This window comes from Canis lupus, chromosome 4 (assembly GCF_003254725.2).
Source record: "Canis lupus dingo isolate Sandy chromosome 4, ASM325472v2, whole genome shotgun sequence".
NCBI lineage: Eukaryota > Metazoa > Chordata > Mammalia > Carnivora > Canidae > Canis > Canis lupus.
The window spans coordinates 42,190,788-42,216,989 of NC_064246.1; the positions used below are offsets into that span (position 1 = coordinate 42,190,788).

Here is a 26,202-nt window from a genome sequence, read left to right on the forward strand (position 1 = left end):
AGGGCAACCTTTTAAGCGTTAAGTGCCCATAGTTAGGGTGCCTGGACCCCGAGTGGGAGGGACATGGCCCCCTGAGGTAGGTACAGGGTAGGAAGTGGCCTTTAACATGGGGGCTTGTTGGGGGCAGGGGGAATGTGTTGGGGAGAAGGTGACCACTAGGGGGCACTGTCTGAAGAGGCCAAGCTAATGGCCCTTAGAAGCTGTAAGGTCTAATGATACGCTTTCAAAGTCTCCCTTCTTTGTAGTGTCCCTCCATTACCTCCAAGACTTTGACAGAGTTCTTTTAGAAGGCACAGGCTGGCACTAGCTGTGCTGTGAGAATGAGGTTTGTGCTTTGGGTGTGGTGGACACAACATGGAAGGTCCATTACCAGGTGATAAGACCTGCCCAGTGGAGAGGCCCAGGGTAGTGACATGGATTGAGAATGACACCCAACAACCAAACAAATTTGTGTGACATGCTAGCCCTCCCTGGGGCATCCCAGAAATATCTGAGAAGGGGACCCAATCAAAGCCAGGCCTTCCTGATTGCCAGGATGGGGATAATGAGAGGGGATACCATTATTTGAGTAGTAAAGGACATAACGACCTCAGGAAGCTGGGGATCTTGGGGAGGTTTGGGTTTCACAGGTGGCACAAGGTAAGACGGGAGAGAAAATTCCAGACACACAAAATGCACTCAGGAAACCGTGTCTGTGCAGCACTTACTGTTTCATTTTTAAAGCCTTGCTTTGCATAAATTGGCAGAGGCAGAGAAGGACCTGAATTAGGAATCCTTATTTTAAGAAAAGAGGCTGCACCCAGTGCTTCTCATTCCCTGATTTCCCTAGAGTAACAAAAAACTCTCTACCACAATAGCTTGCTTTTCTTTGCATGGTGACTGGCAAGAAGAGAGGGAGGGAGGACAGGCAGCTGCAAACTGCTGCCCCCTGCTCTGTGCCTCCCCAGCTCCTGCCCTCTGGAGCCCACCTGCTGTTCTGGGTGCTGAGTGGTCCCTGCAGAGCAGGTTGATGTTTGAGGTTGGGGAGCCTTGTCCTTTGAAAGCCTCTGGTGTGGGGGGGTCTTGTGGGCTGTTTATTCTCTAGGGAGTAGGGGAGAGAGGGAGAGAGAAATAAAGGGAGAGAGAAGGAGGGAGAGAGAACAGAGGAGAGGGAGCCAGAGAAAGGCAGAGAGAAGGAGGGAGGGAAGTGAAGAGAGGAGTAAGATGTGAGGGGCAGAGGGAGGCAAAAGACTGGAGGGAGAGAACCAAGAAAGGCCTAAGAGAAAAGAAGAAAGGGACAGATGCACAGGAGACAAGAGATCAGAGAAGAGCATGGAGGGAGGGGATGGGGTACAAGGAGAGAAGGGATACAGGGGAGACAAGCGGGGTGGTAGGAAGGACAGCGCCTTCCAAGTTTTCTGGCTTGGCTCTGGAGGCACAGAATGCAGGCCCTTTGACCAAAACCCCAACAAATGAAGGCCTCAATTATTTCCAAACCTGATAATCCATCTGAGCATTATCTGCAACTAACTGGGTCAGCTTTAGGAGGTGGGGGTGGGGTCCAAAAATCTTCTATTATCTGATTGGCACATGTCAGGTCATGGGCCTGGCTCTCATTTCAGTCCCACTGGGAAAAGCCACCACCTCGGAATCCAACATGCATGCAATAAAGCAGTCTTAGCAACATGCAGCACAGCATGCTGCCCAGCACCTGTATGGCACCCCAAGGGTGCAGTACCCCAAATCCCAGTTCCAGGATGAATCTGCTCATGGGAGATGGATTCGGAGAAGGGCAGAAAGTCAAGGGACAGGAGAAGAGGTTACACTAGGTTATTGGCAGGCAGCCAGAGACTAGCTAGCAGAAGGCAAGGGAGCCTGAAGAGGACAGGAAGGAGGCAGGGTGACCCCGTTCCAGTCCAGCTATGATTTACCTGCCACGCAATCAGGTCCTTGAGCCGGCTCAGTCTTTCCTGGTCCTCAGGGTGATCCCTTGTATACTCCTCTGTGAAAAAGGCCTGGGGAGGACAGGCAGGCAGTTTGGGTTTCCTGTTCATTTGGTGTGGACCCCACAACCAATCTCTCTGTTACTGGGAGAGTACTCCATATGAGGACAGCAGGCATGAGGTCACAGGTATTTGGATGGGGCAGGACCTGTCGGGACTGACATTGTTTCCACTTCCTGGAGAGTTGGATCAGAACCCACCAGGCAAGGGCCACAAATCCCAGGGGGGAAGTTCTCAAAGTCTCCCCAGAGCAGATGCCTCAGCATCACTTGGGAACTTGTCAGACATGTATATTCTTGGGTCCCACCCAGACCTACTGAATCAGAACCTATGGGTGGAGTGGAGGTAGGGATGGAGGAAGAAGCTCTCCATGGGATTCTGATGCTCATTCAAGTTTGAGAGCATTGCCCCAGAGAAAAGAACTCAGGAAAGTATTTCACCTGTGGTGCTCTGGCTCCCTTCACCACCTCCCTTACTGGATGTGTTCCTCGCTCTTTCTGGGACTTATGTCCTCAGGGTATATACACAGAAACATGTATTATCACCTCTCAAGGCTGAACAAAGGGTTACTGATGATGACTAATGGATATCCAAGGGTAGCTAGAAGTATTGCTCAGGTGACTGGAATTACTGTCTCTGAATCATACTACTGCACTGTATTCTTTTACGTCAGTGGAGGACATAGGAAAGATAAATAGGGGATTCATTATGACATGTGTTAGAATGAGGAGTCTATTTTCCCCTCTGTGCCACTAATGTATGGACTAGGTAAAAGCTAAATAAAGACTTTTTATTCCACTTCAACGCTGGGAAAGCTATGTTCCTCTACTGAGAAATTGGTATTTTCCCCCAGTAGAAAAGGTGATTCATATAACTATTGGCATTTCTCTTTTTGCCATAGACACCAGGAGGCTCAAAAATAAAATCTATGGCATCTGGGCATCTCTGGAGAGACCTTATGATCCAGATACTTAGATGATAGCTCCCATTTTGGAGCTGGTCTCCTACCCTTTCAATATTTTCACAGATTCTGGGTTTCATTTCTTCCCATTTGTAGAGGTCTTTTCAGTCATCTGTGAAACAGATGGGTTCACACAAGTGGCATGTACTTCGACTTGTGGCTCCTATACTTTCGTGATCTGGCTCAGATCTGGAGCCTTTTCCTGATGGAGATATGTGGATGTGCCCAGTGGGACAGGGGATCCTTGCTCCCCTCCTCCTTCCTGCCACAGCAGAATGTGGCATTGAGTTGGAAAGGAGATGAGAGGGCTGTAGAAACCCTGGAAGGTGTTTGAGGTGTCTCCAACCAATCTGGGAGACAAACAGCCATAGTAAGATAGTGACAAGCAGCTACATCTGCTCACCGACACTCCTGCCGGTGCTCTGTTGCCACCAGGGGGTGGAAAGTGGAAGCCCTCACCTTCTCATACTTGGCGAACCCTCCCATGACAGCAGGGTCCACTATCCCGTTCAGGAGCATGGAAAGCGGATTAATGGGGAGGCTTTCGTCACTCTGGTACTGGTTGATCATCATTAGGATCTTCTCATTGGCCGTGGACATGGTTTCAATGGCATTCTCCAGGGGACTAATTGTGGTCTGTTGAAAACGAGATTACCAAGAAGAAAGGGCTTTAGAAGGTTGCTTTAAAAACAGATATAATTATTGGTATTGATTTCATTTGGGGTTGGAATTCAAATGAAGCAATGCTCCCCCAGGGGCTGTAACAGGCTCTTGTTATAATTAGTGAGCTCTAGGAGCTGTCTTCTGTCTGGGGAGAGACAGGCTAACTTTCTGCTTAGTGAGAAACGCATTTCCCTGGGGAGGAAGAGGCAGGAAGTCTCAGGCATTTGCTGGGGTTTCAGAGGCCTGGCATGCTCCAGGGAGGGGTTTCTCTTCTTATTACCTGGGCCAAACACATTCTAATTCCCCTCCAGTTGTGCACCTACTATGTGTAAGCTATTAGCTGTGTGGGCAGCTGGCAATCTGATCACCCAGGCTGGCCTATAGGAGGTCCTAAGGTTGGTTGTTGTATAAAGGATCACTGCTCCGAGGTGAGTTCAATTTAGTTGAGAAGATCAAACTAAACCCCTTTTCAGCACCTCTTAGAAAGCAATATAAACGGAGTACCATCAAATGGGAACTGGTAAAACGGTGCGATTGTGTGATTTTCAAAAGATGCAATCTGGAATACACAACTAAAGAAGGAGGTCTGCATGCTTTTTCTGTGAAAGGGCCAGACGGTAAATATCTTAGGCTCTGTGGCATAGAGGCAGCCCTGCTTTGCAGAGAAAGCAGCTATAGGCAATATGTAAATGAATGAGCCTGGTTGTTACCGTAGAACAATTTACAAAAATAGGTGCAGGTCAGGTCTGGCCCTCAAGCTGTAGTTTGTGGATTTTTGAACTGAACAATTAAACCTGAGTATAAATCTCAGCTCTGCCATTTTTTATAGCTGTGTGACCTTGGGCAAGTTTTCTAACCCTTCTGAGCTTTGGTTGACTCTGGTAAAACGAGGATAGGAAAACCTGCTTCAGAGAGTAGCTGGTAGGGACACCTGGGTGGCTCAGTGGTTGAACATCTGCCTTTAGCTCAGTGTGATCCCAGAGTCAGGGGATCAAGTCCCACATCAGGCTTCCTGTATGGAGCCTGCTTCTCCCTCTGCATGTGTCTCTGCCTCTCTCTCTTGGTGTCTCTCATGAATAAATGAATAAAATCTTAAAAAAATAAAATTTAAAAAAGAATAGCTGGTAGCCACTGTTATTAATTCTTGTTTCCTGTTAGGACAGAGGGCAGTAGTCCTTTCAAGAAGGGAAGTCTTATGGGCTGGGCAGGGTAGAGGCTGGATGGAAGGGTTGAGTAACTGGAAAGGACTTCCTGGAAGAAGGGACTCGACATTTTATTAACTGTGAAATGATGGTGATATAGTGCCTGCTTCATTGGGTATATAGCAAAGATTGCCTAAGATAATACAACACTTGACTCATAGCAGAGTTCTTTGAAAATTGGCACCTGCGAGTTGTTATATCTACTACGTATGAGAAAGACAGAACCAGCCTCTACAGCCATGCTCTTGGTCATCTTCTCAAACCATTTCCTTGTATCTGTGAAATCCTAGGCTCCTCATCCCCTTGTTTCTGGGAAGTTCTGAAGATGGCTGCTCTCTGCAGTGAGAAGGCCCCGGGAGTAGACTCCTCCTCTTTCTGCGCACTCCCACATTTGCCACATTCACACAAACACATTCAAACATGCACATATACAATGAGGGAAATGAAGTCTAAGGGAAGGCCGCTTGGGCTGGTGAGGGCTGCAGTCCATATGCCACAAGCTGCAACCCATCATCTCATTTCTGGCAAGCACACAGACCAGCCCTGCAGGGCCTTTACAAAGCCGAGAACTAGACTGAGTTCTAAAGGAGATCTATCACGACCACATGGATTGAGACCAGCACCACACCTGGATTTCAACAATAGCCTGGCATGTCTGAAACATACAAGCTTTAATGTGAGTTATTAAAAATGGAAAGTCCTATTGATTGGCTTTTTCCCTCATTTCTGAAGCTATTTTTGAATCTCTGCCTTTAACCTCATTATAGCCATCAGGAATAGAGAATGAAAATGAAAAGTCTTTTGGTTTCTCACCTATGACTGACTATATATCTCTCAGCAGAGTTATGGGGGTTATGTATTTGGTGGGAGGCCTGGATGTCAGGGGCTGATAACAGGAATAAAAGCAATGATTGGGATAATGGGGCCGGCTCCACTGATTGATTGCCTCCCAAGTGTCAGCCCCGCTGGGCTTATTATACCACACTCATGAACTCTCCTTTTGTCCTTCTCCCCACACACAACAGGTCAGGAAGCCTGCCCCAGGGCAGATGGCAGCAGCACTGGAAAGAAATGGGGGAGAGGGTTCCTGATTCCACAGGCGAACTTCTCCCACCACAGACAGCCTGTACTCTGCTACCAAACTTGCCTTATATTGGTACTTAGGACTTAGTCAAGTGCTTGTGTCTCTGGCCCTTTTTCTAAGCTGAGTCTTGGTTTCCTTATCAGCAGTATAGGGTGTGTAATGCTTGCCCAACTTGCTGTGAGGGGAAACAAAATTATAGGGAAGAAAATACTTGGAAACAGTCTTAAAGGGAAGAAACATCAGCCAAAAGATGAGGTGATGGTATTCCTTGCAATCAAGAGGCATTTCATATTCTTCAAAGGCATTTCCCTCATATCACCCTCCTAAATCCTCTTAGGAGTCCCATGAGCTGCACAAGACAGGTGTTGTTGTTAGAATTCACTCCTACCATTGATCGCTTGAACAGTTCAAGTCCACTGTGGCCGTCTGTGTGTCTTTATAAGCAAATAATGGGACTGGACAAGAACCCGGCTCAGGTTTGCACACTGGAGACCTGTAGGCCAAATTGGACCTGGAAAGGTCTATTATTTAGCCCAAACACAAGTTCTCATGTTTTAAAGATTTAATTCAATTGGAGGGTGCTTGCTACAGCTTCCGCCACTCCCTGGTGTCTTAATGCGACTATTTCACATATTTACAGTATCTTGCTGGCTTCTGATGGTTTTTTATTTTGTAGCTTTTGGACTAAATGACCTCTATGGTGGTGCCTTTCAGCTATGAAACTCCATAGTTTTTCAATCTCTATTTTACAGGTGATGAAAACGAAGGCCTGGAGATATACAGTGTCTGTCCAACATTATATAGCTAGTTAATATGGGTCTCTGAACCCCTTGTGAAGACTGCATGTTCCCAGGGCCAAGAACAAGGAAAGAGCCCTCAATATGCAGAACTGACACTTGAATTCCACCAGAAAACACCATTCTGTACAAACAGTACTGTAGTCATGACAATTCGTGAAAGAAACAACTGGGAAGGAGATACAAATTCATATAGGGCAAAAATTTTTTGAAAAGGAACTCACTTGGCAGGCATGAAACTTTTATGTCTGAGCCATCCTGAAGTTCTTATCCTGAGTTCTCATCCTGAAGTAACTCAGCTGAGAGAGGCTCTTAGAGATAAATTCACTCTGATCAACTTTTTGGATGTTTTTTAAACCCCTTCTCTCAAAAGGTATCCGGATAAATGAAGCAAAACAAAAATGTTGACTCTTCCCTAACTTCACAATCCTGAGTTCATAAAACAACCAACTCAGATATGAAGGGTTCCTGCATATCAACCGAGTGACTGATTGATGGATTTACTTAACATATAATCTTGAGCACCAATTATGTGTCCGAGCCTAATTTTTGTACTCAGAGATCTGGTAGGGAGCAAAATGGACAAAAAAATCACTTCCTTGAGCTTATTTTAGGGGAGATTATATTGCTTTTATGTTTAAAATTCCAGATATTACAAATAAACCCATTTGCAAGTTATATAGTGCTTTGAGGAGAAATACCATAGATGGGTTGAGGGGAGTGGAGAGGGCAAGGAGTATGATGGGAACTCCCTCATCTGTCCGCAGCTAGCAGGGACAGCTGGAGAAGAGTACCACCAGAAGATAAGACACATAGCCAGAGCCAAGTTGGGGGGAGGCTACATACTAGCACAAAATTTCTGATTCTTCACCTCAAAAAATGGGATTAGTAATAGTATATATACATCGCAAGGTTTTGTGAGGATTAAATAGGATAATGCTGTAAAGCCCTTGATCCCGTGCCTGGGACACTTGTCAAAGCTTATCACATACCAATGTGTCCCATAAGCAAAGGGCATGAATAGTTTCTTTCTTTCCAGGGTGCTGCTTATTGCCGGGATGGGCTAGGGACACATTCAGGAATGAGAGAGTGAATCTGGTCCAGATGCCTGATATAGGAGGTGAAAATCAAACCCCTCTTCTTTCACTAAACTTAAATAATGCACAAACTCACACTGTACATCCACTCCCTCATCTGTAAAATGGGAGAATAATAAAAACTACTTTGCAGCACTGTGGAGGGAGTTAAATGAGATCGTGCTTGTGAACAGTTTAGCACATGCTTGGTAAATGTTTGCTGATGTCACCATCATTGTGATATTTTCCCTAAGGTCCAGGCCAAGCCAGTGAGAAGAAGACTGGAGGGCCATCAAGCTGCTGGGAGACATTAAGGGCTAGAGTGGGATGGTCTCAAGCTGATAAGATAGTAGCTTGAAAACATCAGTCAGACATGTCCCTTCTCTGCTCAGAGTTCCAGGTCACCCAGTGGAAAAGCTAACATCCTTATGGTGGCCTACAAGGTACTACAGGATCTGGCATCAGGCTCCTACTACTCAGCCTCATTTGCTTTGAATCAGACACAAGCATTTTCTGTCCCTAGGGCCTGTGCATTTCCTGCTCCCTCTGTTCTAGAATGCCCTTCTCGGTGTGGACCACTCCCTCATTTCCACCAGGCCTTTGCTCAAAAAGCCATTTTGGCAGGGAGGCTTTCTCTGACCACCCTATTCAAGATCGCACCTCTCTGCCACCACCTCTTACGTTTTTCCCCATACTGGTCATCACCATGACATATTATATTCACTTTGACTTTTCAGTATGTCTTCCCCATTAGAATGTAAGCTCCACTGAAAAATCTCTAGGTGCTTGACATGTGTAGGGTACTCATTAAATATTTATTAAATGAGTGATGCTCTGAATATGTTCCCACTTTTCAAGCTGCCTCATGAAAACCCTGGCCTTTCTTTGCATCCTGGGAGCTGCAAGACCCTTAGCTGTTTAGGAACATGGAGACCCTCAAGTGTATTGAGAAGCAAAAGACATGCTAGCTCCCCAAGGGGAGTTCAGACAATTGCAGTCTAGCCAGAGCTTTGCCTCTGTGTGATTTTTTTCTCTCTGAGCCTCAGTTTATCCAACTATAAGATGGGTTAACAGTGGGGTTCTGCAGAGGAGCCCCAAGGAGTTGCTGAGATAGGAAGAGATGAGGGTATGATTGAGGGCATGGTACTGCAGGCCCTCTGCTTCTCTGCTGTACCTAACCACCAAAGCTCTCATTCATCAGCTTATAATAGGATTCTGTGTAGGTTTCATTTGCCAGGGGGGGAAAACTTGTCTGATGCTTAACCGAGAAATCTGAAAGCAGATAATCAGGATGGTGCCTCAGGTCCCTTCCTGCATTGGAATGCTAGGATTTCCACAGTGGCTTTGAATAAAAGCTTATCACCTTACAGTTAAAGGAACTCCTAAGACTGGCTATGCCCAGAAGGCCTGGAGACTCACCTGGGACATGTGAACCACTTCAAACCAGCGCAGGATCCCTGGAAGCTTGTACGCAGTTATGAAGGAGGTTCTCTCGATCCACATCGACTGTCCCATGGGCAGAAGGTGGCAAGGGCAGGAAAGCAACACACTTATGAAACCTGGCTATCAGAGAGGTTTGGCAAGAACCCAACTAGGCCTTCAAAACTCTCATCTACCCAGAGCACAAATAAATGTTTCAAGACCTAGAAACACACTTCCACCTTACCCTAAAGAATTCTTTCTGGATGTGAAGCTAAAGTTTTCCCTGGATTTAGCCCAGTAGGGTTTAATCTGGGTCTCTGAATAGTCAGGATTTTTTAGCAATATTGAATGCATCTACCTGCATTCTCTGGGGGAGGGTTTACAGTAGAACATTTTGAAAGGGCCCATGACTCCCAAAATATGAAGAATCACAGTCTAAGGCAAAGGGCTGAGAGAAACTTTGAGCCACTTCCTCATGCCAGCCTTGGGAACATAGGACAAATCCTAGCTGGGAAGCGCACAGGGGATATTGGAAACTGAAATCGCTGTGGCTTCTTATTACTATTTCCTGGAAGGCTTGACCTCATCAACACCCCTGCTTAGACTGAGGGCTCCTACCTTCTAGAAATGTCCAAATGCCCTGCGGCTGAAAGGTACATCTTACACAAGGCCTGGACTGTATCTGGTACATAGCAGGGCTCAAGAAATGAAAACAAACCCAACGGAAAAGACTGGAGAATGGGTGTTATTATAGAGACAGATGTTACTTTTACTTCTTTCTGCTTTGGATCAAATGCCCTCCCACCCTGACACTGGCAGGTACCTGCTCTGGCTGGGAAAGGTGGCCCGCGGCTTTTCAATGATCAAGGCTGCTAAGGGTGGAGGGGATACTCACAGCAAACTCATTCTCAGGGTCAACGGTCCCTTTGCGCACAGGCCGGGAGTAGTGGAACTTTTGCACGTAGTTGGATTTATAAAAGCTGCAAGATAGGAAGAGGCGGAGGTTCTGGTAGCATGCCAGGCTGCGGACGCAGAACCTGAGCTGAACTTGTGCTGTCCAGGGAGGCTCATTCCGGTAAACTTCAGACCTGGTAGTACCCTTGTGGTAGCATTTAAAATCAGATGCTCCTCGAAAAGTGATTTAGAAGCTAGGCTAGCTGGACTAGTCTTATGTCCTATGAGAACACAGTACCCCTTTGTGTACCTGAGGAGTTGGAACTCTAGTATTAATACACTTGGGTCATCTTTTTCTGTGACCTCAATGAAGGATCTAGATATGCCTCCAGTCCTAGCCTCATGTTCCAGGAGTATCTTCTAAGGATTTCCTAAGGAATCCCAACCACCCCTCACATCACTCTTCCTGAATCTCTGGGGACATTCTAACACTGAAGCCAGCAGGGCACGGTGCTAGCTGGATAGTTAAGGGTGAGGGGAGGCTCAGATCTGAGTTGAGCTAGGCCTGCTCAGCTTCCTGCACTAGTGTGAGACTGCCGGGATGGACTGCCTCTCCCTGAGGGGACAGGTCTCTCTTCTCGCAAAAACCTCTTGCTCCCTACTGTCCTATCAGAAGAGAGACCTTTTACTAAGGCACTCCAGGTGCTATAGTGGGTACCTTGGTCTGAGGAGGGTAAACTGGGCAGCTTGGAGGGGTGTCCCACAGACCCTCTGCCTCACGGCTTCATTACTGACCTTGCAATCTGGTACTGAACAGATGGGAGACCTGCCTTCATGCTGCTTCCTTTAATGCCCCTTTATTATAGACAGAGCACATCTACTGTCAATGCACTGTCACATTTCAACAAATGCTGAAAAGATGTCCCTTTGGAAAAAACGTGCTCAGGATGACCGCTGTCCCTCTGTCCCCACCCTGCCTGTTGCCTGCCCAGCCCACATTCTGCTACGGATTCCTTGGAACCACTGTGTCACCTGAGTGACAGGCTCTCCCCCTCCAGTTCAGTGAATGTCATTGCTGCTTCCTGAGGATTTGCTGTGCCTCATCCCTCTCATCTCTGGCTTCAGCCTTTTCAGGGGTAGAGCCTAGATGGCTAATGGGGGTCAGGTGATTCTTTTCCCAAGAGGAAAAGGGATAGAAGGCTGGCTAACCTAGAGAAAGAACTAGAAGGGCACCAGGGACTGTCTTGCCACCAGCTCAGCTTGGTAGCCCCATGGGATTTTCTTCCCCATCCCTCCTTCCAGTGAACTGTGTGTCTCACTTTATTATCTGGTCAGGAACTGGCTTATTCTTGAACCTTGGATGTTCATCCAAGACCGGCTGGACAGTGAAACACTGGATGTCTGGGATTCTTGCAGTTAAGGGTCACAATGTGTTGTCGGCTGCAGAGACAGTTCCAAATATAGCAGGTCCCAGGTGAGACCTCCTAGGACAGCCCTTCTGGGGCCAAATTTTACTGAATGTCTGACTTCAGGTTCCTGGCTGTCAAGTAGGTTCTAATAACAAGTTAGTAGTCACCATGGTCCTTAACAGAACTGCCTGTCACTTGCAACTTATCCCAGGGCTCAGCCCTTGCTAATAGTTGGTTTGTGGTCCTTAATCATCATCATCCTCATTTCTATATTAACAGTAATACAATCTAATGAGTATATAGTTCTCAATCAATTGCAGGGCTCATATCCTCATGGTCTCCTTTCATCCTGCCAATTCCACTGAGTAGTGTTACTAATGTAGGTGGTCCTCCTGTCCTCCTTTCATAGGTGAGGACTTCAAGGTCAAAGAAGCCAGACAAATTATGAAAAGTCACACAGCTTGTGAGAACAGAACAGAGGTATGTATTTGGGTCTTTTAACCCCCTGATCAGGGTTCTTTGACCCCAGACTGCTAATCAGTGTGGTCCTTAGACCAGCAGCACCATATCACCTGAAGGCTTATTAGAGATGGTGAGTCTCAAGCCCTACCTCAGACCTACTGAATCAGAGTCTGTAGTTTTATAAGATCTTCAGGTGATACACATGCGTCCTTAAATTTGAAAAGCATTGCTTTAGAGCATGCAGATAGATATCATTTTGCATTCCAGCTCTGAAAGCTTGAAAGTAACTGCCTGTGGCAGGATTGTAAGGCTGTGTCCAGGCTCAGTGGGAAAGAGTTCTATGATTGATTAGTGATGCCTGCCACAGGCACAAACAATGGGAGCTTTACCTGCCTATTTTAGACCTTTATGCATTTTAAACTTATAACATGGCAATGCAAATAAACAAAACTAGTCATCACTGGTCCTATTCCCCAGCTCCATGTCTCCTACCATGTCTCCTTTGCTCATTTCTCTTCTTTAAGTATCCAAGTACTCTCATCCCTTCATTCTACCCAATGACCACCATAACTCCAAAAACTCTCTCCTGAACCTGAAATTTCTGCCAACTAAGGGATCACAAACTCTTCTTATTGGCTTTCAAAGTTACTTTAATATGACCCCAACCCATGTCCCACCATTATCTCCGGCTATCCAAAAGATTCTTCTATGCCGTTTGCTTGAAATATTTTCTTATATTACCTCCTCTCCCCATGAGTCCTTGAGGCAAATGTCAAATACCACAGGCTCCATGAGCATTCAATTTACCCTCAGTCGGATGTTGTTTCCTCCCTCTGACGATCCATGGCATTTTGCCTGAACTTAGGACTCTTATCTCTCTAACTCCATGTCTTGTCCCCCTTTCCTCCACCACATTGTGATCTTTCTGATGGCAGAGGTTATGATTCTTTCATACAGAAGAAATGGCCAAAATATAATTCCAAGTTAAATTCAGTTGTCCCCCTCTACTAAACTCACTCCATACTAATATGTTAGAGATTTAATTATTTTATCTCTGAAGAAAATTTCCACATTAAATGAGAGTCCCTCAGAGAGGGGGGCAGAAGGAGAGAGATTGAGAGAGAATATAATGACAGGTCTCATGGGAAGAACTTCTGTAATATTCAGGAAAACTATTTTCTTTCTCAAGCCATACAGCCAACAGCCTTCTCTGGGAGGGAAACCACTTTGGTTTCCACACTAATCCATTTATGTGTTATATCCATGGCTGTTCTTCCACTACAACAACAGAGTTGAGTAGTTATGACATTGAGACCACGCAGCCCACAACAACTAAAATATTTCCTATCTGGTCCTTTACAGAAAAGTTTGCCAGCTCTTGTTTTAGAGAATGTTCTAGGCCATATCTACTGATCTTAGTAATTGGCCTTGGTCCAAGAGGAGAATCCAAACCTGTCCTGGGGAAGTGAGTGACACCAGAGCCCTCAAATCATGTCCAGGAGGATGCATGGCTAGTGCCTCACCACATGTTGAATATGTGCATGGAATTGTGACCCTGAGGTCTAGGCAGGGGGAAGGTGGGAGATAGAAGACAGTCAACTAAAAGACCTTTGTTTCAGATGTCTTCCCTCACATGATACTTAAATAAGAAGACATGAAATGTGTCACCCTTTCAAGCTATTTGTTAGCTTCACTAGAGAAGGTGAGAGAACAGAACATTACAAGCTCAGATTTTGGCAATAAGCAGGCCTGAGTTCAAATCCTACTCCATCAGTGCCTAGGACCTTGTGTAAGCTGCTTATATTTTTTGAGCCTTGGTTTTCTTATTTGCAAAATACAGAGTAATAATCCCCAGCTCATAGGGTTACTATAAGGATAAAATGAAACAATGCTTGGTGCATGGTAAATAGTTAATAAAGAACATTATCTTCATTAATCTTGATGAAAGTATGGCATTATAAAAAGAATACAGACTTTGTGAGAGATCTTGGAGTTCGAATGTCACCTCTATCACTAGGTTTGTAATCTTAGGAAAACTACTTTACCTCTCTGCACTACACAGTCCTTCTCTATGAAATAGGACAAAAATAATGCTCATCTTATAGAGTTTTATGGGAGTTAAAGAAATAATATTTACAAAGCACTCAGTCTCATGCATGGCATGAAGGGGACATTTAGGAAATGTCAGCCCTTTTCCCTTGTCCACTTGATTCCTGGCACTGAATCAGGCCCACATATCATAGGATGACTTCATAGCACATGCTCCCCCTCTGCCCTAAGCTACAGGGCCAGAGAACTATTCAACACCAGGAGTCCACTTAAGAAGGGCCTTAGTACTAATCTCCTGTCTTGTCTGTAGTCAAAGTCACATCTGTAACCAGTCAGCCCCAGGACTAGATGCATTTCCTCTCGCAAATACCATGGTAGAGCAGGCATGAAGGGCAGGTGAGCATAATGAAAAGGTTACAGATGAATATTTATCACCCAAGGGAAAAATATTTGGATTAAGGTTCAGCAGACTTAGCAGACCAGCCATGCAACCTGTCAACCCTGTTTTAAAGACTGTAACTTAATTTGTGCTACAGGGTGCAGTGCAGGGAGCCAAGGTGGATGAGTGCATCTCCACTCAGCTGTCTGCCTAGTCCTTGGATTTATATGCTCTCTGACACCGGGAGTCCTGCTTCGGGCCCAGTGTCCACTCCTGACCCTTAGGAATGCCATCACCTACCCAATCTCACTGGCATCATCTCGTGTCTCTTGTGTCCTCCTCTGTGGACTCCAGTGAACTGACTCCCTCCCTTCATCCTGCCCTCCTTCTTGTCTCTATTTGTCTATCTCTCTCTTCTTTCTCTCTTCTTTCTGTTTTCTATTAATCAACAGGTAGTTTCTCAGAGTCAGCTTTGTGCAGGGGCAAGGCCGCAGATGGGGAAGTTACTGCAGCGAACAAGGCAGTGCAGCCTCTGCACTCCCAGAGTTTACAGTCTAGCTTATGTGAATCTTTAAAAAGCACAAAAGATAACAGATTGAGATAAATTCTCTAAAGAAAATAGACAGGGTTTGAGATATGAGGCTCATGAAGATTTCAGAAAAGGCTACTTTAAATAAGTGACAGAGAGAGGCTCTTCAAGGAAGTAACATCAAGTTAGGATTTGATGGATGAGAAAGGAGCTAGGGGAAGGGCATGACAAGAAGAGGCAACAGAAATGAGGCCATTGTGGCCAGAGGGGCATGAGAGAGGGAAGGAAGAATCATGAGGAAGGGGCAATGACATTAGAGAAACAGGCAGGGATCAGATGGTGGACATGATCCCGGCCTCACTCAGGAGTTTTGACCTTATTGTAAGAGCACTGTGGCACTATTTCAGTTTTTGGAACCTGCTGTGCTCCTTCCACTTGAGGCCTGGGCATATGATGGCCCTTTCCTCTATCTAGGCCATTCTCCTTGCCTCCTATTAACCTTTGGCTAGTTGCTAAACTTAAACATTACCTTCCTCAAGGAAGCCTTCTCTGCCTTCCCCGTCACAGATCACAATGTCCTGCATGGGTTCCTCTTGGCATTAACCCAGTTTTTATAAACACATACTTAATGGTGCAATTAGTTGTTCAGTGCCTCTTTTACTTGTTAGACTATAAGCTCCCTAAAGGTAGGACCACTTTATGAGTGTGATCTTTAGCACCTTGCACAGTGATTGGCACAGACTCAGGGCTTGATAGTATTCATTATGAGAATGAATGAATGAGTGAATTGCTCAATGAATGGAATGTTTAGAATTTCCCGAGATGGATTTTTGGATCCCACATTGGACACTAAAATTGGCACTACTGCCATGATTCTGGCAGCAGCTCTAAGCTCTTAGGTGGGGCTCTGTGGGCTAACGTCCCAGGAGAGCTGCCTCTGTCTGGCCCCTTGGCTGGGCCATTCTCCAAGGATACACTGGCCTGGGGCATTCTTCACGTCCTCCCCGGGGGCAGAGGTTGTGTTCATCTTCTCTGCATTGGGGAACTGGCTCATCAGCTGCATCTGGAAATCTTCTCTCCGCTCATACTCCTTCCCTCGGTAGATGAACACCTTGTTCTGCAGAGAAATGACACCCAACAGAGATCTCAGAGCCTAGGCCTGGAGAATGTGATACAAGCAAAGCTGGGAGGCTTATGACATGAGTGTAGAGCTATGGTGACCTCCTATAGATCTCTCTCCTTTCTGCTTCCTCACCACAGAAAGGAGAAGCTCAGCTCACCAACCTACCTGGGCACACCACTTCTTTAAAAAGATAGATTCTAAAAGGAGAGGGTATCATGGATGTTGAGAACTTCTTCAAACTCTTCTGTGTACAGCTTTCAGAATTATTCATCACTTGGCTCTCAGTGTGTCATACCTGTCTTCTGTTTATATAATCACAAAATGTCCCTCCTGCTTTTCATGGGCCATGTGGGCTGGGCCTGTAGGATGGAAGGTATCAGCATTCGGGTCCTTCATCACTTGGCTCCTGGCTCTAGCTCCACAGAAATATACACTTTATCCTTCTTTGACTGAGTTAGCCTCCTCTCAATAAGTGGTTTTCAAATGGGGATTGATTTGTTTCCTAAGGGACACTGGCAATGTCAGGAAATATTTTTGGTTGGCACAACTTGGGAGAGGGAGAGGTACTAGAACTCAGTGTGTAGAGGCCCAGGATACTACTAAATGCCCTTCAATGCAGAGGACAGTTGCCATAATGAAGAATAACCTGATCTAAAATGTCAAAAGAGCTGAAGTTGAGAATCCATGTTCTAGACCATATCTGTACCATCTGTGCCACTTCTAATGGCCTATAAGTTCTTCAGTCCAAACCCACGTCTGTCACCTCGCTGTATCAGTACTTCCAAATCTGGGGGATTGTCAGAAGGGCCTAGAAGACTTCTAAAATTTCAGATCCCCAAACCTAGCTCCAGACTTGCTGAAATGTGATCTATGGGATTAGGATCCTAGAACGTGTATCCTTAAGTTCCAGAAACTGCATGCTGTGTGGTATCACAACAGATTGTGGAAACAGGTATAAGACACTAGTTATCCTCTCTTAATCTAAACATCATAGAGATTTGGAGAAATATGAAATAGTCTCACTTTTGCACACATTTTTATTAGAGAATATAACTATTTTTCATAAAGATGAAAGTTGTGTTAACACATGACAGGTTAATTATTGTTATTTTTAGATAAAATGATAAATATTTTTAAATTTTCTTAGTTTTAATGTTGAATATGGTAGATGTAGACAGAGTCTATAAATACAAAAGTTCATTGAGGACCTCAATAATTTTTCAGAGAGAAAAGAGATTCCTGAGCCCAAAGGGTCTGAGAACTAGTGCTCTGCTATGCCTGCTGGGTAGCAGAAGGCATCCAGCTCTCCTTGAATGCCTCACTCAAGGGATGGGGAGCTAGTGCCTCGCAGAGTAGCTCTGGTTTCTGTATATCTAGAGAAACATGGGGTGGCTGAGGGTGGTAATGATAGAGGCACTGGGCTTATGCTGGCAGTGAGGGCAGCAGTTGGAAGGAGGAGAACACAGAGTCTGAGTATAAGCGGTTCCTTGAAGCACAAAGTGACAGCTGAGAGGCCCCAGGCCTCTGGCCTGGGTCTCAGTCACCAGCATACTCACCCGCAGAAAGGAGGGAAATCCCTGGCCATAGTATCCAACAGCAAAATAGTCTGGCTTGGGCCTGAGGATTTTCATGATGTTTTCATAGAATTTTGCCTGCTGGATCTGAAAGGAGAAAACTCATAGCTTATAATAACATAAATGTGTATCAAAGGCACATCTAACCCAGAGAGGCCAAACTTGAGACATGATCATTATACCAGAACCAAGATGCTTAGTACATATATTTGCATATCTGTGGATATGTCTATAATTGTAATAGCAATAGCTGTATTTACCCATAACAGGTTCCATGTTGATCACTCTACCTGTACCAGCTCGTTTACTTGCATCCTCCTCGTAACAACTCACAAGTATCGTATCTCTGTTTTTTTAGAGATAATATTCTTTTTTTAAAAGATTTTATTTATTCATTCATGAGAGATACGGAGAGAGAGAGAGAGAGAGGCAGAGACATAGGCAGAGGGAGAAGCAGGATCCATGCAGGGAGGCTGATGTGAGACTTGATCCTGGGACCTCAGGATCATGCCCTGAGCCTAAGGCAGACACTTAACCACTGAGCCACCCAGGCATCCCTCGTATCTCTGTTTTGCAAATAAAGAAATGGTGTCTCATAATGCAGCTCGTAAGTATGGAGCTGAATCCAGCCAGCTGTCCATAGCCCCCCACTACCCCACTCTGGCTTACCACACTGCTCCCTCCTCCATGCGCACCAGGCATGTGTTTATGAGGCTCTATGGATGCATAAATATCTCTGGATATAGAAGTCTTCCTGCGTATGTGCACTTAACATATTTCATCAATTCCAAGAGGTGTGTGTTTTTCATATTTTAGCATCTCTGAAAACTGTTTACATCCTACTTTATACCTGATAGCATCTTACAATTGCTATTAGCCAGGCAGAAATCATGACAGGAGACATAAAAAAAAAATGCTACATCTCACAGGATGGCATCTTAAATTTGACACAACATGGGAGATAAATGTGGGTGGACAGAAGTCTGTGCAATGTAGGCTTGGAGCGTGGATGTACACATACATCAGCATTGCATGAAACTGCATGTATATGTGCATGTCTGTACATAAATGTGTACTGTGCGTATGTGCATATGCGTGTGCACAAATGTGTATGGGATGTGTCTGCAAGTGTACAAATGAATGTATACTCTGTGTATGTACATGTATATACAAGTGTGTAGCGCATGTGTGTGCATATGTGTGCATGAATGTGTACTCCGTGTGTGTATGTGTGCAAGCACATAAATACACATGTTTAGAAGGCATGTGTTTCCATGTCTGCAAAAATCTATATGGATGTATGTATGGGATAAATGTGTTTCTTGGTGTGATTACATGTGTGTTCGCATTGTATCCTACACACAGTACAAACAGCAAACAGCTCAGCTGTTTTTTAACAAGAAAACTGTACTCAATACCCACCCCACCCCCAAAGAAGCAATAAATCATCTCTCCACATTCTGACTCTCATTTTAGAGTCTCCTGGACACAGCTGGACTGGCCTGTCAAAACAGGCTAAGATGGGGCGGCAGGCCCTGGCTCTGAGGTGGCCAGGAAATACGTGGGAGGTGTGTGAGTGGTAGGAGCAGCCAAAATGTTCTGCATTTTCCCTGCAGAGGCCACCTCCCTGCCAAGCCCTGGCATCTGCAGCATAAGCAGGCTAGGCTGGCTTACCTCGCTTTCCACATACCCCCACCAAATCACCAGCACCAAGGAGCTAATGGGGAATGGCCAGACGGGGAGTATTTTAATGTGATTTATCTGTTAATCAGAAAGCACAAATTTGCGTTTTTATTTAATTGGCTTAGTGATTTGTGAGGATTTTACTGCAAATGTAGCACAGTGTTTATTGAGTGTGCAATAGCAGCAGCAGCCCCCGTGCCAAGCAGGAACTTACCACTCCATCCGGGAAACTGTCGCTGATGACTTTTCCCAGAATACCTCCCTCTGAAAATATTGCCAACTGGAAGGAAAGCTTTCAGCAGCCTCACTCAGCTCAGACCCCACTCCCAGCCTTTTTCTGTTGTCCTGACCCCACCTGGCCTCCCGCTCCCTCGTCCCCAGCCTCTCTGAGGAGCCGAGGCCCCAGGCACCCAGACTTACCAGGTTCTGGCTCAGGAGCTCATAGTCAAAGATCTCCATCTCGTATTGGTCCGCCAGCTCCTTGCACAGGCTGATGGCCTCTTCCCACATCTACAGGAAGGTCAAGAGCACAAAGGTTAGGGGGCTCCCCCGGGCTTGTTGAACCCTCGTTGAGAAAGTGGCTAGCGGGAGCTTGCCTCCTGGGACTGCACTGCAAGTCTTACTCAGACCCAGGCCCGGCCCCATGTACAGGGAGCCCGGTACGTCTCCGGGAGCAGGACCCTTCCTCTGCCCCTCATTCTAGTTCTGTGACAAAGAATGGAGCAGCCAGAGGCTAGGCTAAATGCTTTATTTGCATGCTTTCTGGGTCTCCACAACTACTCTGGGAGGTGACTAGTAACATTTGCATTTCCCAGGTAAGAAATGGGGGTTTAGCTAGGCAGAGACATTGTCCCAGGTCACATGCCCAACCAAAAGCTGGGTTAGAATGCACACCTGGGTGTGACCTGGTAATTGTCGACTATAGGCCTAATGTTGTACAGAAGGTCTCTAGACCATATTTATCTTGCGCAGCTGAAATTTTATACCTGTCTCTTCGTAATGGGGTTATTTGGAGTATATGAGCGGGGAGGGGGCTGCGTAGAGGTGGAGATGGAGCTGGTACTAGAGAATGAAAAGAGTAGTTAGAAGTTTTTGTAAGGGGCACCGGGTGGCTCAATCGGTTAAATGTCCAACTATTGATTTTGGCTCTAGTCATGATCTTAGGGTTGTGAGATTGAGCCCCACATCAGGTTCCACACTGGACATGAAGCCTGATTAAAATTATCTCTCTCCCTCCCACTCTGCCCCTTACTCCGTCTCTAAAAATAAAAATAAAAATAAAAATAAAGAAATTTTGTAAATAGATCTTTTTCATTTGAAAAAAAAAATCTGAGAAAATAAACCTTGGATATAGGGGATTTTCCTTTTTCTCTGCTTTGTCTTAGGCTGAATCCAATAGATCAAACTTCCATCTTGGACTAAAGGGGTTTGGGAGCTTTTGCAGAGAGGCGGGGGAGATGCAGAGTGGGCTAGAGATCTGGCAATCTCAAGGGACACCCATCACATTTCATATTCAGTTTAAAATGGAAAATGCATCTAAATGGAGAAGCTAGGGGAGGTGGGGAAGGAAAGAGGGGAGGTTGCCAAAATGTAGTGTGTGCTTTGTAGCAAAAATGCTCTCTCTGCATCCAAGCATAAAAATAAATAAAAGCAAGTGCCGAGTGGAGGAGCCATGGCTGTAAACCCGTGGACAACTTAGTGAACAGCATAAAAATGCTTTATGTGCCAGGAGGAACCAAGTCCACAGGCCAGACTGGACTGGGCCTTTCTTTCTCTTCAGCCTGGCAAGAAGATGGTGGTAAAGTCCCTGAGCTGGGTCAGAGGACTGTTTGGCTCATGTGTAAGTATTTGCCAATTTCCTACCATAATATGCCAGAAATGCTCTCTCCATGTGTTTAGCGACCACTAAGGGGCCAGGGAGTGAGTCACATACCTAGGACTTCCTCCTGAGTATGCCTATGGTCACTGGGACCTCTGACAGTCACTGATCCCTCTGAATTTTATACATTAACTATTGGACACCTGCTGGTTTCTAGGCATGGTATGGTATATGGTGATGGAACAGATATAAATATGGATAAGACACAGTCTCTTCTTTCATGAAACATAAGTGGATAAAGCATACACATAAATAGATGTAAGAGTTGGGTTTTGAGGGACGTAGAGGAGTCCATCAAGTATTGATAGGTGGACTTTCAGAGTAGAAAGCTATTGTGTGTGCCTGGAGCAATAAATCTCCATGAGGGGAAGTGTGGCAAAACGAAGGTAAAGGGATGCTAATGTGTTTGGGCTTCATTCTGGAACCTTCCACAGCAGTGGCTATCAGAGTGAGCTGTACTCATCTGTTCTCTCCTCTCTGCTCCCAAACCTTGGCACTACATCCCCCCATCCTCCATTATTGTACAACGCCAAAGGGTAATATGCAAAAGAGATCATGATTGGGATGTCTGTTTTGCCAGTTAGATGATAAGCTCCCTGAGATGAGGGATGATGCCTTTTTTCTTCTATACTCAGCACAAGGTGAGTTGAACTGGATACTTTATAGAGGACAAAACTCAACATGTCCTTTTTGGGGCTTTCACAGTTACAGACTGAATCAGCTGTAAACAAATAGGAAGCTCTGACTTGATTCCAGCAGGGCAGGAGGTTCCAGCAATGGCAGACTTTCTGCCCTCAAGAGGCTTATAATTGTAAATTATAAAAACAGTGTTCTCCAACTGCTCAACTCCTGGGAATTTATAAGCCCTTCCACAGACATTACCTCATTTTGTCTTTCCAGGGAAGGTGGGGAGATCGGGCCAAGACAGATACAATGAACTGCAGTGACAGAACAGACCAAAATTAAGTCCATTAAATTTTGTCCTTATAAACTGTAAGAGACCTTGTAATTCAGAGGAGAAGCAGGGCTGTAGGTAAGCTGAAGGACTCAAGAAAGTTTTGATGGAGGGTGGCCAATTAACTGGGGCCTTGAAGGCAGAATACAGTAAAGAGGAGAGCTAACATTTAAGAAGATAGGACTATGAACCAGACCCTATGCTAGGTGTGTCACATGCACTCTCTCACCTGATTTTCACAATACAACTAGTTAATATGTACTATTAGTATCACTATTTTGGGTGGGAATTGAAGTCTCTAAGAGGCCAAGGGAATGGTAGGTGGGAGAGGAGCAAGGTTTGAAACCAAGCTGGCTCCAGGGCCTGAGCAGTTAGCCCACATGCTGCATCTCCTACAGGATGAATGCTGCATTTGGGTTGGTGCTTCCTAAAGCTCCACTGGAGATTGGAAGATGGGAAGCAGTTGGTCTGGCTAATCTTCTGAGCAAACCCAACCAAACATTTTGTGTCCTTATTGTTTAAAGATCAGTGATGGCATCACAGGCTCTGTGCTAGCCACTGGGCATTCAGCAGTGAACAAGACAAGTCTCTGTGTTCATATTCTAAAATGCTGTTTTGTCTAAGTTGGTCAGGGAAGGTGTCTTTGAGGACATGACATCTAAGCAAAGCCATGAGCCGTGAGAAGGAGTCTGCCAGGAAAGCCATGGAGGAAAAATGTTCTAAGGTGGGAAAAGCAAGTACAAAGACCCTGATGTGGAAAGGAGCTTGGCATGATGTGTGGGATCTTGCAGGCATGAAATGAGGACAGCTCATGTGGGGCCACACAGGTCATAAGCAGGTTTGTATAATCATTCTAGTGGGATGGGGAAGCCATGGAGATGACTATAAGGAGAATGATGAGATCCAATGTATGTTTTATGATCCCCATTTCCTGTTTGAAGGATGATCTGATGAAGGCAATAAAGGAAGCAGGCAGATTGCTTAGAACCCATTGAGTATCCAAGTGAACAATGGCAAGTCTTTGAACAAAAGTGGTGAGAAGGTGGAGAATGTGGAGAGAAGTAGTCAGACTTAGAATTGGGAAGAAGGGCTGACCAGGCCTGTAGATGGATGCGGTGCAGAGTCTGAGAAGGAACTATCCTTCCCCATTGCTAAAGTCCCCACAGAGAGAGGAAGGAAATGGACAAATTACCTTTCCTTTGTCAAAGTAGCCTATGATGATCTCATAGAGCGTCTCCTTCAGCTGTCGGTGAGTCTGGGGGTGCTGCTGGCCTGTCTGCATGACCTGTGATGCGCACTGCTCATCTGACCACTGAGGAGAAAATACACAGACACAGTCATCTGGGGGCTGAGAGGCAGCCAAAAGTAGGAGTCTTCCTTACTGATGAGAAGCAAGAGGAAGCCCTGCAAACACTTCTGCCAGCTTGCCCATCACTCTGGATGTGAGTGGTCAGTCAGAGAGATGCTGGTCTGCAGTTTCCATTTGGGAAATGCCTCCTGATTTTTGCCAGGTTGTGCTTATTTGACTCTCTCTTGGCTCATATGTGTGGTTTGTAGGGATTTTCACTAAATCCCTGTAAGACATGGTCCTAGCTTTTCAAAGGCCAAAGGAAATCCTTTAGATGTTGGCCAGCTACAACACTATTTTCAAGAGAAGGAAAACAGCTAATTGGACATGCTAATGATTTATAGTTGATGTTTGGATGTTATATAAAACTGTAAAACATATCTGAAATGGTTATTATTGTTGCTAAATATGAAAGTCACTTGAAATCTTATGTGACCAGACAAAGCAGTGCAGAATAGTAACTGGCCATGTCGAGTTTGGGGACACAGCAAAACAAAATTTATTGGCTAATTCTTTTGCCTTGCCTTACCTTCCCATCTTTTTCCTTTCTTTCTGTTTTTCTCTTTCTCCCTCACTTTCAACTTCTCTTTCTCTCTTTGTTTCCTTTCTGTCTTTCTTTCTTAGCTCTTAAACTTGCTATGAGGGCCCCATAGAGATCCTAGCACAAATCACCTCCACTGGAATGGCAGTACCTTGAGAAGCCAGGTGTGGAGAAGAAGTGTGTAGGCAGCCTCTGTGTAATTGTCACAATCCAGGTGAAGATCACGGAGTTTGTACAGGTACCTGTTCAGGGAAATATGCTAGGTTACCAGGTTTAATAATAAGAAGGCAGGAAGTAGGGCCAACTGGGAGTCAGACAGAACAACTAGACACCTCTGAGGACCACAAAGGACTGTATTCTCATAATTGGCTCCCCCTACAGTGGCCTTTAGTGTTAGTGGAATACTTTGTGTGTGACAGGCACCATGCTAAGTATTTTGAAAGCCTTACATCATTTAATCTAACAAACTCATATTCCAACTTTGGGAGATAGATTTGTTGAGAATTCCCACTTCTAGATGAGAAAACTATGGACTGGAGACATTAAGTATCATCCCAGCCAGCATGCAACTTGATAGTGAGGAGTCTGGCCAATGCAATATGACAGGTAAGACAAATTAAGGAAGGTGAAATGAATAACTCATCAGAAGTCTTATGCTAATAATTGGAAGAGCTGGAACATGATTCCAGGCTAATTATCTCCAGAGTCTGTACTCTGAACACTGTACTAGTCCAGGAGAATGAACAAGCTACAGTGCTATAAAGCATAGCTCTAACCCTCTCCTCAGTGTTCTCATGGCATAAAAGAAGCGCATTTTCTGGTAAGAAAAGGAAGTGGGGTGAGGGCCTCAAGATTGGATATTCCTGTGGAGACCTCGGGCTGTCAGTAGGGAGAATATACTATTCAACCATAACCACATTCCCTCCTTCTCTCCTTTTGCAATGTGAGATTCCAGTTCTGAACCCTGGGACAGATGACTCTACATTGTAAAAATACAGTTGTGATCCATGTTGTGAAGGACAGGTCTATGGTATTTTGAGAACAGGATTCATCTAGGTGGGGAGAAGAGGAGCTTCTAGAAAAGTTCAGAGTAGCATGACAGTTGGGCTACGATCTAAAAGTAAGGGGATGAGTGAGGGATGAGCATCCCAGATAGAAAGATTTTCTTATTCATTCATCCAGCAAGTAGATACTTTATTATATCAATTCATCCTCCCAATCATCCCTTTGTAGATGAGAAACCTGAGATTTATATTAAAGTAGATAGAGCAAGAAAGAGGTAGAACCAGGGTTCAATATCAGCAATTTCTACCTCTATGGTCATGGCTATTCCACTCTCGTCCCTCATCTTCCTTCTCATCAATCAGAGTTATCAGTAGAATTACACATGGCTTGCATGAAGGGGATGTTGAGTTTGTGTTCTAACTTTAGAGGTTTCTAAATGTTTCTTTAGAGGTTTTTTATGTGCATGGCTGAATCCTACCTTATATCCTCCTGCCCATCCTTGGTCCCTTAAGTCCCTAGATAGCTGGGTCCAAAAACCTTTAAGAGAGCAGCCATAAGAACAGATTTTCTGCTACTTTCAACTTCTTGATTAACCAAGACATCCTCTCCTCTTTTTTGTCAACTTGAGGATGTGGTGATCTACTGTAGAGCCCCAAGGAAAACACCTGATGGACCTGACCAGGGATTCAAACTCAAACACTACATAGGCCAGATGGGAAGCTTGAATGAGGTAGGCAGGGTGAAGTTTAATGGGGAATGGGGATGATGTCATGACCAGAGTACTCCAGTTTTGTCAGGACAAGAGGAAGGCCCAGTGTTGCTACACCTTCTGAGTTTCTTAGCAGAGGAGAATTTTTATTTTTATGTAAAATCTCTAGATTTTCAAATTTTGGCAACCAATTTAAAAATGTTTTTAAATACTATGCCTGCCAAACAGAACAGGTTTTCAGACTATATCCTGTCACATTGTTTGGTTTAGGCAAATGCGGTTTTCCTAGATTACAACAGAACTCAAATCTCTAGAGCTTATGGAGATGTGGGGCTCACCATCTGTGTTTCTAAAATGGGAAGGAGAGAAAAAAGGTTGGAGGGATGGATCCATGTGCTAGACACTTTACCTATAGCATCTCATTTAATCCTCAAAACAGAAGGTAGAATGGAAACATTCTATAAGGGGAAACCTCA

The 26,202-nt window shown here is 45.1% G+C and overlaps 1 protein-coding gene across 1 annotated transcript in view; it reads right to left on the reverse strand.

The window, feature by feature from the left end:
- Window positions 1–26,202, reverse strand: part of DOCK2 (dedicator of cytokinesis 2) — a 397,914-nt gene that overhangs the window by 10,559 nt on the left and 361,153 nt on the right. The window contains exons 37-46 of the mRNA XM_025434190.3: window positions 24,164–24,254; window positions 23,316–23,435; window positions 19,710–19,799; window positions 17,589–17,693; window positions 15,885–16,026; window positions 11,401–11,482; window positions 10,083–10,167; window positions 9,185–9,271; window positions 3,403–3,579; window positions 1,911–1,994 (exon numbers count right to left, since the gene is read on the reverse strand). Coding sequence (XP_025289975.1) covers window positions 1,911–1,994; window positions 3,403–3,579; window positions 9,185–9,271; window positions 10,083–10,167; window positions 11,401–11,482; window positions 15,885–16,026; window positions 17,589–17,693; window positions 19,710–19,799; window positions 23,316–23,435; window positions 24,164–24,254 — 1,063 coding nt within the window. The remainder of the gene's footprint in view (window positions 1–1,910; window positions 1,995–3,402; window positions 3,580–9,184; window positions 9,272–10,082; window positions 10,168–11,400; window positions 11,483–15,884; window positions 16,027–17,588; window positions 17,694–19,709; window positions 19,800–23,315; window positions 23,436–24,163; window positions 24,255–26,202) is intronic.